This window comes from Puntigrus tetrazona, chromosome 22 (genome assembly GCF_018831695.1).
Source record: "Puntigrus tetrazona isolate hp1 chromosome 22, ASM1883169v1, whole genome shotgun sequence".
Taxonomy (NCBI): domain Eukaryota; kingdom Metazoa; phylum Chordata; class Actinopteri; order Cypriniformes; family Cyprinidae; genus Puntigrus; species Puntigrus tetrazona.
The window spans coordinates 706,629-719,758 of NC_056720.1; the positions used below are offsets into that span (position 1 = coordinate 706,629).

The 13,130-nt window shown below is 42.4% G+C and overlaps 1 protein-coding gene across 2 annotated transcripts in view; it reads left to right on the forward strand.

Annotated features, from left to right (window-relative positions):
- Window positions 1-11,756, forward strand: part of celsr2 (cadherin, EGF LAG seven-pass G-type receptor 2) — a 36,223-nt gene extending 24,467 nt beyond the window's left edge. The window contains exons 12-34 of one of the 2 annotated variants that reach the window (XM_043223566.1): window positions 27-140; window positions 304-478; window positions 570-711; window positions 811-931; window positions 1,054-1,237; window positions 1,331-1,432; window positions 1,659-1,753; window positions 1,827-2,036; window positions 2,563-2,746; window positions 3,607-3,925; window positions 4,637-4,804; window positions 4,882-5,008; window positions 5,456-5,656; window positions 6,315-6,602; window positions 6,725-6,807; window positions 6,889-7,015; window positions 7,090-7,200; window positions 7,957-8,084; window positions 8,406-8,482; window positions 8,581-8,742; window positions 8,821-8,970; window positions 9,417-9,621; window positions 10,186-11,756. In XM_043223566.1, the coding sequence (XP_043079501.1) occupies window positions 27-140; window positions 304-478; window positions 570-711; window positions 811-931; window positions 1,054-1,237; window positions 1,331-1,432; window positions 1,659-1,753; window positions 1,827-2,036; window positions 2,563-2,746; window positions 3,607-3,925; window positions 4,637-4,804; window positions 4,882-5,008; window positions 5,456-5,656; window positions 6,315-6,602; window positions 6,725-6,807; window positions 6,889-7,015; window positions 7,090-7,200; window positions 7,957-8,084; window positions 8,406-8,482; window positions 8,581-8,742; window positions 8,821-8,970; window positions 9,417-9,621; window positions 10,186-10,192 (3,480 nt within the window). In that variant the 3' untranslated portion in view covers window positions 10,193-11,756. Of the gene's footprint in view, window positions 1-26; window positions 141-303; window positions 479-569; window positions 712-810; window positions 932-1,053; window positions 1,238-1,330; window positions 1,433-1,658; window positions 1,754-1,826; window positions 2,037-2,562; window positions 2,747-3,606; window positions 3,926-4,636; window positions 4,805-4,881; window positions 5,009-5,455; window positions 5,657-6,314; window positions 6,603-6,724; window positions 6,808-6,888; window positions 7,016-7,089; window positions 7,201-7,956; window positions 8,085-8,405; window positions 8,483-8,580; window positions 8,971-9,416; window positions 9,622-10,185 lie in introns of both variants that reach the window. The other variant, XM_043223565.1, reaches the window with a different exon arrangement.
- The last annotated feature ends 1,374 nt before the right edge of the window (window positions 11,757-13,130 follow it).

A 13,130-nucleotide genomic window follows, 5' to 3' on the forward strand; every position in this document is an offset into this window, starting at 1 on the left:
GTGTGTGTGTGTGTGTGTGTGTGTAGTCGTCTATGGATCTGGACTCTAAGCTGAAGGGTGTTAAACTGAAGACTGTGAGTGTGGGCGGCATCACAGACGGCAGGAATAAAGTCATCAGTGGATTCAGAGGATGTGTTCAGGTGATCAACTCTCACACACACACGTGTTTCCATGTTTTATGAGGACTCTTCATAGGGGTAATGTATAAGTGTTTTGAAAAGTGTCACCTTCTCCTTGTCATCCCCATGTCGTTACACACACACACACACACACACTGACATCATCACCTGTGTTCCTCCTCAGGGCTTGCGTCTGGGTGGCTCCGCCTCTGCTCCTGTGTTTCCCAGCATGCATCAGGCTGACGTTCTGAACGTGGAGTCGGGCTGCAGTGTGCTGAACCCCTGCGGGTCGAACCCGTGTCCGGCTCACAGCGACTGCAGCGATGACTGGGACGCTCACTCCTGCAGGTGTCACCGCGGTCAGTCTCTCCTCTCCGGATTTGTGTAATTTAATTAAAACATTCGTTTAGCATTTAGGTGTGTTTATGTATGGTTATCACATGACAACAGGTTACTACGGCAACAACTGCAGCGACGCCTGCGCTCTGAACCCCTGCGAGCACCAATCAGCATGCAGCAGGAAGTCAAGCTCCGCCCACGGATACACGTGTACCTGTCCCAGCAGCTACTTTGGCCAGTACTGTGAGAAAAAGTACGAGTGCTTCCTGATGCGCGAGAGATTCGTGACGCTGTGATGATGTGTGTGCTGACGCGCGCGCGTGTGTGTGTGTGTGTGTGTGTGTGTGTTCAGGATGGATCTGCCCTGTCCCCGTGGATGGTGGGGTGATAAGTCATGTGGTCCGTGTAACTGTGACACGGCTAAAGGATTCGACTCCGACTGTAACAAGACCAGCGGAGCGTGTCGCTGCAAGGTATGATTCTTTACATAAATCTATAATTATTTAAGCAATATAAACTTATAATAACATGGTATAATACATAAAAAGGAGACTAGAGAAGCTGTTAGTGGACTAACTGTTGTTGGTGTGGTCAGGACAATCACTTCCTGCCGGCGGCGAGCGAGGTGTGTGTGTTGTGTGAGTGTTACGCCGTGGGCTCGCTCTCGCGCGCCTGTGACCGGGTCAGCGGTCAGTGTCCGTGTAAGCCGGGCGTCATCGGGCGACAGTGTGACCGCTGTGATAACCCCTTCGCTGAGGTGTCGTCCAGCGGCTGTGAAGGTCAGAGCCTCAAACACACACTCACCAGGCCGTCGTGTGTGTGTCCCACGACTCGTCTGTAACGTGTGTGTGTGTGTGTGTGTGTGTGTGCAGTGATCTACGACAGCTGTCCGCAGGCCATCGAAGCAGGAATCTGGTGGCCACGGACCAAGTTCGGTTTACCAGCGGCCGTCTCGTGTCCGAAAGGATCCATCGGTACCAAACCAACATCTCACTCGTTTTAACATCATTACATTAAATCCTTTTATTAGATTAAATGTAAATTAAACTATTAAAGCTATCTACGAAAAGGTATTCGTTTTTTACGCTATTCAGTTATTTGTAGGCACTGTTTTATTAGTTAAGTTTGTGAGCAAGAACTTTGAATAATTTTTTTCACATTTGATCTACTATATTCTGATAGCGTTGTATTTGCGCGCAGGAACTGCGATCCGTCACTGCGATGAGCACAAAGGCTGGCTGTCGCCGAACCTCTTCAACTGCACGTCCGTGAGCTTCAGTAAACTCAAGACACTGGTGAGAATCTTGTGTAAACCTCTGGCGGTGAATGATGATTGGCACATCCTCACGTGTGTTGTCACGTCTGCAGTCGGAGCGTTTGGCGCGTAACGCGTCCCTGATGGAGTCCGGTAACGTCCAGCAGACGGCGGCGCTGCTGTGTAACGCCACGAAGAACGCGAGACAGTTCTACGGCAGCGATGTGAAGATCGCGTATCACCTGACGCGCGCAATCCTGCGTCACGAGAGCAGCCAGCAGGGCTTCAACCTCACCGCCACGCAGGACGTCTCGTTCAATGAGGTACGTGCACGTGCCAACATAAACATGTGCAAAAGCAACCTTGTGTATTTCAGTTACCTCATCATTGAAATCACACAAAACATAATGCATTACGCGTCATGGGTTGGTTTTATCAGAAGGACTAGTTCACATTTTTAAAGTAACAAATTATGATTAGTTACAGTTATATTACTGTTAAAACTGTTTAACAGTGGGTTATGGAAGTGGTTTAAATGATCCGCTTAAGAAATATCTATAATTATTAGATTTTTTTAATTACAAAAATAATGCATCATTGGTTACTTTTATTGAGAACTAAATTGTAATGCGACTAAATATTTCAATTTAATTCGCATTTTTGTATTGTTAAATCTCAAGTGATCAGTATTATATTTACTATAAAACCAATTTATTTATTTATAAACAATTTTTTATTACTTGTTATTTTTACTAGAAACCTAATTTTGCATTATAAAAGTAACGATTTTTAAGTAGCTGTGCACTAACAGTAGTGATGCATCTAAGTTGTTGACCGTTGCCGTGGCAGCACCTGATGCACGTGGGCAGCTCTATACTGTCGGTGGAGACCCGTGGCCACTGGGAGCTCATCCAGCAGACGGAGGGAGGCACGGCCGCACTGCTCCGACAGTTCGAGGAGTATACGAATACTCTCGCGCAAAACATGAGGAAGACCTACCTGAGCCCCTTCACCATCGTCACGCCCAACATCGGTCGGTTCTCTCGTTCCTTCACGGCTTTACAAACACACACCCTTCATCCGTACAAAAATAGATGTAAAAAATGATTGTGATTGGCTAAAGATCTGTAGGCCACGCCCACAACCTATTTAGTCAGTGATGGTCACTCGTGTGATTTTTATTTTTCTCTTTCCAAATGTATTTGAATTTATTATTATAATTTAAGAATTGTAATTTTATTAACAATGATTGATACTAATAATTTATTGTGATTTCAGTTAACTACAAAAATGGTTGATTAAATAAAATTCAATAATCCAGTAAAAACGTTCAGATTTGAAAATTGTAGAAAAATTGTTGAATTATATAAAAAAACACAGTTAAGTTATAATTTAAGGGGCTCATTGTTTAATTATTTAATAAAGTAAATCAGCAAGACCTCTGAGTTTTAGGTGGGAAAAAATCTGTTGAAAAATGTTAGAAATATTAAATCTTATTATTGAATCTTTATTTAAAATATAATGTAAATATGAGTTTGTTTTATAAATTATTTTGTAACTATTTATGTAGTTTTGTAAATTCAGCAAAGATTGGCAAAATGTGCTGAAAAAAGCGTTAGATTATATAATTCATATAATTCAAATATATAATTTCAATTCTAATTTAAATGCAATAATTTTGTTACTATTTTATGGTAGTTTTTATTTATTAAAGATCTTCTGAGTTTAGTTTTTTCAGTATTTGGACTATTTTATCTACACGAAACAATATGATCAATCTATAAACTACTGAAGTACTACTACATACTACTAACTACAAACAAGTATAATTGTTCAGTTGCATGTAATGTGTTGCTTACTTTGAGTTTGTGTTTTAAATCTGTATTATTCCAGTCATCTCCATCGATCGGTTGGAGAAGATGAATTTCGCTGGCGCCAAACTGCCGCGTTACGAGTCCCTGCGCGGGCCACGCCCCCTGGACCTGGAGACAGCCGTCACTCTTCCTGACTCTGTCTTCATCCCCGCCCCCGAGGGCAAAGGTCAGCGGCACCACAGCGAGCCAATCGCAGAGTCCGGCAGAAACCACACGGCCAATCGGAAGAAGCGGCACCCGGGCGAGCGCGAGCAGGATGCTATCGCCAGCGTCATTATCTTCCACAGCCTCGCGACGCTGCTGCCGGAGCGATACGACACCGACAAGAGGAGCCTCAGGTGAGACCAAACTAGACCAGACCAGACTATACTACAAACAGGAAGTTAAGTGCTGGGCGTCCGGTCAGAGGAGAACTGGTCTCAGCTGAGTCTGGTTTCTCCCCAGGTTTTTCTTCTTCATTCTGTATGGATGGGGTTCTGGTTCCTCTGTCTTCTTTGTTGGAGACACTTAACTTCTAGAGATTATCAGTGAATTGATTCCAGAGACCGTCTCTGCATTTAATAACAAACTGTTCACTCTCTTCATTATACATCCCTGTCATTGTATTCTTCTACTTTATTCTGTTCAGTGCTTTGATAAAAACCTGTGTTGATAAAAGAGCTATAGAAATAAAAATGATTGATTGATTAATATATTACACCAAAACAGACCAGACTAGATTAGATTAGACCAGAACAAAACAGACCAGACTAGGCTAAATTAGACTAAACCAAAGCAGACCAAAGTAGACTAAATTAGATTAGACCAGACTAGACTAGACCAGATTAGATTAGACCAGATCAGAGCAAAACATACCAGACTAGATTATTAAATTACTAATTATTAAGAAAACAGACTACATTAGACCAAACCAGAACCAGACTCAAATAGACTAGACTAGACCAGATTAGATGAAATAAGATTAGATCAGACTAGACCAGATTAGGCTACACCAGACCAGACCAGACTTTCACAGACTCACTAATTGATGTAACTCTGTGTGTGTTCAGGGTTCCCAAGCGTCCGGTCATCAACACTCCTGTGGTCAGTATAACAGTTCATGATAACGAGGAGCTGCTGCAGCACACCCTGGATAAACCCATCACGGTGCAGTTCCGTCTGGTGACCACCGAGGAGCGCTCTAAACCCATCTGTGTGTTCTGGAACCACTCCATAGTGTGAGTACACACTGGTTCGTGTGAGTAGCGTAGATGTGAGCGGTGTTTGTGACTGACCTGTGTTGTGTTGTGTGCAGCGCTGGCGGTCCGGGAGGCTGGTCTTCTAAGGGGTGTGAGGTGGTCTTCAGGAACAGCACACACATCAGCTGCCAGTGTTATCACATGACCAGCTTCGCCGTACTCATGGACATCTCACGCCGAGAGGTGACTCCACTCCACCTAACACAACACTGACCCGAGCAGTTAGCTACGTAGGGTGGATCTCTAGGGGCACTACGCTTTATACATCCTAGTATCATTCCACCAAATACACAACATGATAGAAGAACCTTTCTGTCTAAGTGGTTCCATAAAGAACCTTTGACATCTGAAGAAACTTGCTGTTTCACAAAAGGTTCTTCAGATTGTAAAAAGGTAAAGAAGAGATGGTTCCTTAAAGGACCTTAGACTAAATGGTTCTTTGTGGAATCAAAAATGGTTAACCACATAGCAATGCCTTGTCTTGCCTTCTCCAAACAATGTAGTTCCTCAAAAACGCCTGTGAGTAATTAGAGTCATTTACAACATCTTTGAATGCAGCTCAACCAATCAGAATCGTGGAGAGGAGCTATCCACTTTATAAGTCTGAATAAATGCGTGTTTGTGCTTCAGAACGGAGAGATCCTGCCGGTGAAGCTGATCACATGGAGTTCAGTGGGCGTGACGCTGGGCTTCCTCTTCCTCACCATCGTCTTCCTCACTTGTCTGCGGGCAGCGAGCAGCAACAAGACCAGCATCGTCAACAACGGTGCTGTAGCGCTCTTCATCGCACACCTCGTCTTCATCCTGGGCATCAATCAGGCAGATAACCCGGTAACTCCCACTTCCTTACGGAGCGTTAAAATGTTATACCACTCCATCACGAGCACATATTATGTCAACGGCTCATAATATATCTGCAAGGATTTACACGTTGAACATATTTAGCTAGCTTGAGACAGATGTATCACTCAAATAAAGGTTATGATTAGGGCTGCGATAATAAATGGATGCAGAATAGATTCGTGGATGGATTCTGAGATCGTCCAAATCCATTTGTGATTACTAATGTAAAACTAATGTAATCTTTCAATGCTACTTCATCTATATCTGATTTTCAGAACTGATTTTTTCTGGAGTACAGAGGCAGTCCTAAGAGCACAGCTGTATTTGTACCAATAGACAACAATGCATTGTATGGGTCAGAATTATCCATTTTTGTTTTGCCAAAAATCATTAGAATATTGAGTAAAGTTTTGCACCTTCAGATTCCAGATTTCCAAATACTGGGAAGTTTATTTATTTGGCTTTCAGTTGATGCATAAATCCCAAATTCTACAGAATGTAGGCTTGTGGCTGGTTTTGTGGTCCATGTATGTTATGAACAGAACTTGTGTGATACGTCGAAACTGAAAACGCTCCTGATATCAGAGCGAGGAGCAGGTTTATTGCGATTATTGAATGCTTGTTCTCCCTCACGATCTCGCTGCAGTTCCTGTGTACGGTGATGGCCATCCTGCTGCACTTCCTGTGGCTCTGCGTCTTCTCCTGGCTCTTCCTGGAGGGGCTGCACGTCTATCGCATGCTGAGCGAGCTGCGCGACATCAACTACGGCCCCATGCGCTTCTACTACCTGATTGGCTGGGGCGTGCCGGCCTTCGTCACGGGTCTGGCGGTGGGACTGGACCCCGAGGGCTACGGGAACCCGGACTTCTGCTGGCTCTCGCTCTACGACACCCTCATCTGGAGTCTGGCGGGTCCCGTCGCGTTCGTGGTGTCGGTGAGAGCTTAACGTTTTTACATTTAGAATAAAAAAATTATTGGTCACTGGTCCAACCCTGTTACTGCAAGCAGCAGGTCAAATGAGTCTTGAGTCTGAGAGCGTGTGTGTTTGTCTCTCAGATGAACGTGTTCCTGTACATCATGGCGTCGAGAGCCTCGTGTTCACTGCAGAGGAAGAGCTGCGAGAAGAGAGACGTGCCGGCGTGAGTCTCTACACACTGACGTCCTGAAGCGTGTGTGTGTCGAGTGTTTGTTAAAGCGTGTGTGTGTGTGTGTGTGTGCAGGGCGGGGCTGCGGGCAGCGTGTGCCGTGTTGCTGCTGGTGACCGTGACCTGTCTCTTAGCGCTGCTGTCGGTCAACAGCGACCTGATTCTCTTCCACTATCTGTTCGCTGGATTCTGCTGCGCTCAGGTACGAGTTCATTAGTGCGCGCGCTTCCCTCAGAACACCTGACCCTGATCATCACCTGTGTGTTTGTGTTTCAGGGGCCGTTTATCTTCTTCTGTCGTGTGCTGTTCAATAAAGAAGCGAGAGACGCCATGCGCTACTGCTGCGGCAAGAAACGACCCGATCACATGATCAAGTCCAAACCATCGGTGAGTCTGCAGACTGGTCTTGCGCACCACTTTTCATATGTGTTTAAAATGAAAACATGAAATTTTTTTTAACATGATCCATTTTTTTTGATGGAAGAAAGTTTGTATTTGTCATCCTTTTCTATCAAAATATTCGTTTTTTGACAGACGAAAGTTTTGGAGGTTGTTTATCAACATGATTACAACGAATTCAAATTTATTTTTAACATGCAAAAAAATTCTATGTGCATTGACCGTAACACTATTAAAAGTGCTTTCTTAAGACCCTTGCACACTATGTCCAAAATATAAAAAAATGTTTTTTTCATATTTGCCATCCTTTGCTTTAAAAAGGCGTACTATGGATGAAAAAATCAGAGGAATTCAAACCTAATCCGAATAGTTTTAATGATGGAAGAAGGTTTCGAAGGCAGTATATAAACGTGACTGACACAAAATCAGGTTCTGTTTATTTTTGAATGAGTGAACATTTTGTATGAAAGCTTTGGACTCGGTGTGTATCCTACTAAAAGGTCTTTGCACGCTAAATCTGAAAATTCTGTATGCGTTTTTTTATATTCGTCATCCTTTCTTATCAAAATGACGAACGAAATTTGTGTGTGAACGTGACCGACGCAACATGAGTCTGTGAACTCAAGACAACAAGAGGAAAATGGCATATGTTCATTTAGACATTATTTATTATTGTTTTGATTCTTTTGCAAAGTTCTGTTGGATCTGAACTAATAATTCCCGTGTAACGATCTCTTCCGTCAGGCGTTTATCTGTAATAGTAATTTCGCGGACGGACGTCTGTATCATCTTCCGTTCGCTGAGTCCAGTGTTTCTCTGAACGGAACCCAGAGCAGCAAAACACATCAGAACTACATGCCCTTCAGCCTCCGGTACACACACACACTCACACACACACACACACACACACACTCACACACACACACACACACACACACACACACACACACACACACACACACACACACACACACACACACACACACACACACACACACACACACACACACACACACACACACACACACACACACACACACACACACACACACACACACACACACACACACACACACACACACACACACACACACACACACACACACACACACACACACACACACACACACTCACTCTATTTGATTTGACATGAATCCCTAATGAAGCACTCATGAAGTGTTGTTGTGTTTCAGTGGAGACGATCTGAACAGCAGTCACCTGAGTCTGAGTGAACACAACACACTCTTCAAAGACAAAGAGCGGCTGGACGGTACACACACACACACACACACACACACTCTGATGTGTATGTCTCTCAGTGAGCTGTCGTGAACCGCTCTCTCTCTCTCTCTCTCTCTGTGTGTGTAGATCAAGACTCAGACTCTGACAGCGATCTCTCGGAGCTGGAGGACGATCAGAGCGGCTCGTACGCATCCACACACTCGTCCGACAGCGAGGAAGACGAGGGCGAGTTCCCGCAGGAGGAATGCTGGGAGAATCTGGCCACCGGCGGCCCCATCAAACCTCACGGTACGACGTCAGGCGGTTCAACCGACTCCGCGCTTGCGCTAGCGCCTGACCTCTGCGTGACCTCTGTGTGTGTCTCAGATGTCTGGGAGGGAGAGACGGGAGCGGCGGATGAGCGACTGAAGGTGGAGACGCTGTCCAAACCCGAGGACAGAGCAGAGGATCATGGGACGGAAAACCTGCTGCTGCTGCTGCCCAGTTTACCCAACACCGCCGCACCGCCACACAAAGGTCTGAACGAACCAAACTGACATGATAACTACCATTAGTAGTTACTATAACAATAATTATATATATATATACACACACACACCAATATAACTATACCAATACCTAATAATTATAACTATAATTATAACTATATTAATAAATATACTATAGCTACAATGATAACTATAAAATAGTTCTGCCAAAGCAATAAATGCAATCGCATGCAAAAGAAATTTTTTGTTACATAATATATGTGTACTGTGTATATTTATTATGTATATATAAATACACAACTATGCATTTATATATTTCATTATTATTTTTATTGTTATATATTTATAATATAAATTACATAAATATATTTTCTAAATATATACTGTATGTTCATGTATTTTTATAAACTATTTAAAGAAAAACTGATTTGACAGCACCGCTATAAATGTAATTTGTGTGACCGTGTGGCGCAGGAATCCTGAAGAAGAAGCAGCTGTCGCCCATCGCCGAGAGGAACGCCATCAATCGCATACACAACCAGCTGTCTGGAGACTCCGCCTCCTCACGAGGCCCCTCCTCCAGCGAGGGCCGAGGGGGCGGGGCTAGGCGGGATTATCAGAATGGGGCGTCCTCGAGCGGACTGATGAAAATGCTCGACAACGACTCGTCCGAATCTGAGTGAGTGATTCAGATATTACTAAATCACGGTGATGATGTTCAGGATGTTATATATCTTTATGTCTCATAAGGTTTAGGTTAGCTGGGTGAAAAATGGGCCAAATTTTGCAAAATAGAAAACTCAAGCGGTGGAGATTTGCTGCATAGTGTACATTGTTTTACAAGTGTACTGCGTGTATGCAGATGCGTCTATATAAATATATATATATAGTGCTATGCAATAATAGTTTTTAATTTTGCAGTGCATACAGCTATACTATATATACCTTTATATAGAGAGCTGTACATTAATGTACTTATATTTGGCTATATATCCAGGTTTTTATATAGAGCTAATTGACATTTTGTGATACCTAACTATACTATACATCCAACTTTATATAGAGAGCTTTGCTATAATATAGTTACATTTTGCTTTATATACCATACTATATATCCTACTGTGCATATAGAGCTGTGCAGTACTATAGTTGTGTTTTTCAGTATAGTCTTCATAAAACCAATGTCATAAACAGAGACTATATACTGTATATCAGACATGGCCTGATGTGGTTTTCTTTGCAGATGCTGATGAGTGACGAGAATGAAGAGGCGAAGAACAATCGTCCCGTTTCCGTCACTCCGTTTAGTTTTTCCTACAGTTAATCCGGTTCTCTGTGCCAAACGCCGACGAGAATCTGACCGTTTTTACGTTTTTGTTTACATACTTGAAGCGAAGCACTTTTTTTAATTTCTTTCGTCCTCTCGTCGCATCGAAACCACATCCTGAAACGGACATTTTGTAAACGAGCGAAAAAAAGAATATCAGGGAATTTCCTACATGAAGCTACACCACTGCTGGACCGAGCTGCTGCTGCACGAGAACCAACGGACTCCTGATTCAAGCCTTTCACGTCTGACGCCTTCTCAGCCAGCAGGGCCTTTTCTTTCGTACCGTTGGAGGAGAGCAACGCTTTTGATACTCGCTTTTTTGTAAATTTTGGGGACATTTTTATACGGACTTTTAAAAAGACTGACGTTTAAAACCTTTTGAAAGAAACCCTTTGTATTTTATAGATTAGCAATGATGTAAATGTGAATTTAAACCTCTGTTCTCAGTGTTGTCCGGCTCTTTAGCACGTCACGCGAGAAACACGCTAACCCATCCAAACATCTCTTCTGAATCCCGTTTACGCTTCCCTGCGTCAAAACGTCACGTTTTATGGCTTCACTCTTCTGAAACGCTCCAGACGGGTCACTTTTGGACTTTGATAACAAATCTGTACAGTTTTATATCCACACGGTTCTTTGCTCTCAGTGCTTTATCATGAAAGCCTGTTTAAGCCACGGGATGAAAAATGTGAAAATGGCAACTTTTCGTCCCACGATTCACTTTTTTCCTTAGAGTTGCAGATAAAAAACACACATTTAAAATTGTGCGATATTAACTTGGAATTTGGATATTTTCCATTTAATTGCTTAAAAAAAAAAATTATTCCACGTCGTGAACAAAGCAACAATGACGAAAACAATTGCGAAATCTAAAAACGATTGGGAAATTGTAAACTCTGAGAAAAAAATACCAATAAAATAAAATCAGAAATGGAAGATTAAAAAGTCACAACTGCGTAAAAAAAGAACATTTCCTGCAGAAATGTAAAAAACGAAATTGCGAAAAACAATTGCACATCGTAAAACCTGCGACTGCGAAATATAGTCTATTGCTAGATAAAAAGTTTTCATTAAATTGTACATGTTGGAAACAAAAAAACTATTGCAAGAATATACTCAGAAATCTGAGAAAAAGATCAAATTGCGAGATTAAAACTACGACTTTCTAAGGCAATCGTAACGATATGCTGAAGGTCAGAATCGTGTGATGAAAGCCTGCCGAGAGTTTGGGGAAAAAGTTTGATTTGTGAGATCGCAAGTGAAAAAGTCTTAGAATTAATCTTGTATTATTTGATTTAGATCTGTGAAAACTAAAAAGTATTGTGATGGTGAGTCTGTCACTGTTAGTGTTTTATGTTTTTCATTCTGTGGCAGAAACGCGCTTCCCTGCTTTTCACCTGTATTTCTGTGTATGACTGGAATCGGTTTGGGCTGGAAACACTTTGTAAAACACTGACTTGAAGTAAATGCTGTTTTTAATGCGGCGTCTGCTCTGGTTCCTCTGGTTCCTCTGGTTTAGGGGTTGTTCTGGGGTTCTGCGGCGGTTCTCCAGCGGCTCCAGGCGCTCGTCTTGGGCTCCTCTCTCACGCTCTGAGCTGATACTCTGTCTCGGAGCGTCTGGATCCGTCTCTGAGCGTCCGTGGTGAGAGCGTGATCCGGACCCAGGTGACGTCTGTAAGCTGAACACAGGCCTGCTTTAGACAGCGTGAGCTCGCTACAGAGAAGGGCTTCAGACGGACGCACTTTTTATTGCAGGTTTCTGGAAACGTAAGCTCTAAGAAAACGTCGAGAATGTTGTCCTAGATTCTTCCTGATTCTCAGACGTGGCCTACGAGTTTTCTGCCTCCAGGTTAAAAAAGATTCCCCCAACAATGTTTATTAAAAAAAAAGATTTGACAGAAAAAAATCTAATATTTCTTTCTTTCTTAAAAAATTTGGCAAGGCCTATGAAATGGCTACTTGCCTACAAAATGTAGATTTAAAATAAATCTCTTATAAATCTCTTTATAAATCTCGTCTTTTTTTTTTTTTTTTTTTTCTTAAACGCCAACATTTTTCGTCAGAAAACTATTTTTAGTTTAAAAATTATCTTTTCTTAAAAAAAAAAAAAAACTAAAAAATATTTCTATTTAAACTGGTTTCTATCAAAAGCGTAAAAAAAAAAAAATTCTCAGTTTTTTTGTCAGAAGGCAACGCGAGAGAAACGCTAGCTGTTTATTATCCTCGGTCACCAGGTGTCGCTAAACATGATCTCTTATCCTTCAATGAGATATTTTCTTGCACATTAAAAGAAAAAATCAGATTACAAGTTTAACGTGGCATTCGTCATCACGTGTAACCAATAGAATTACAGCTTTAATATAAGATGACTTTTTGAATAGAAACATTTTTATGGGGTAAAAAATTTAGATTTTTGTTTTCGGATGACAAACGTTTTTTGCTAGAAGAGCAAAAAGAAAACGGTTGAGGAAAGATTTTTTATTTAAAAAAGAGAAAAAAAAAGTGAAGAAAAAAACGTTGAGTGAGAGAAGAGCTGATGATGTTCAGACTCAGGAAGGATCTAGAACAGAGCGGTTCTCCCCGACACGTCCTGCTCAGGAGTCCTATAATAACTCAGATATGTACATCCTGTCTGTGTGTGTGTGTGTGTGTGTGTGTGTGAATGAGTGTGGTGTGTGTGAGTGTGTGAGTGTAGTGTAGTGTGTGTGTGTGTGAGTGTGAGTGTGTGAGTGAGGGCGCATTACATTTCTCCACATCCAGCAAGATGCACAGTGCCTCCTTGTCCATGGCGGTCCCCAGCGGCAGCGGCACCTGCACACACACACACACACACACACACACACTCACTGTAGCTCGGA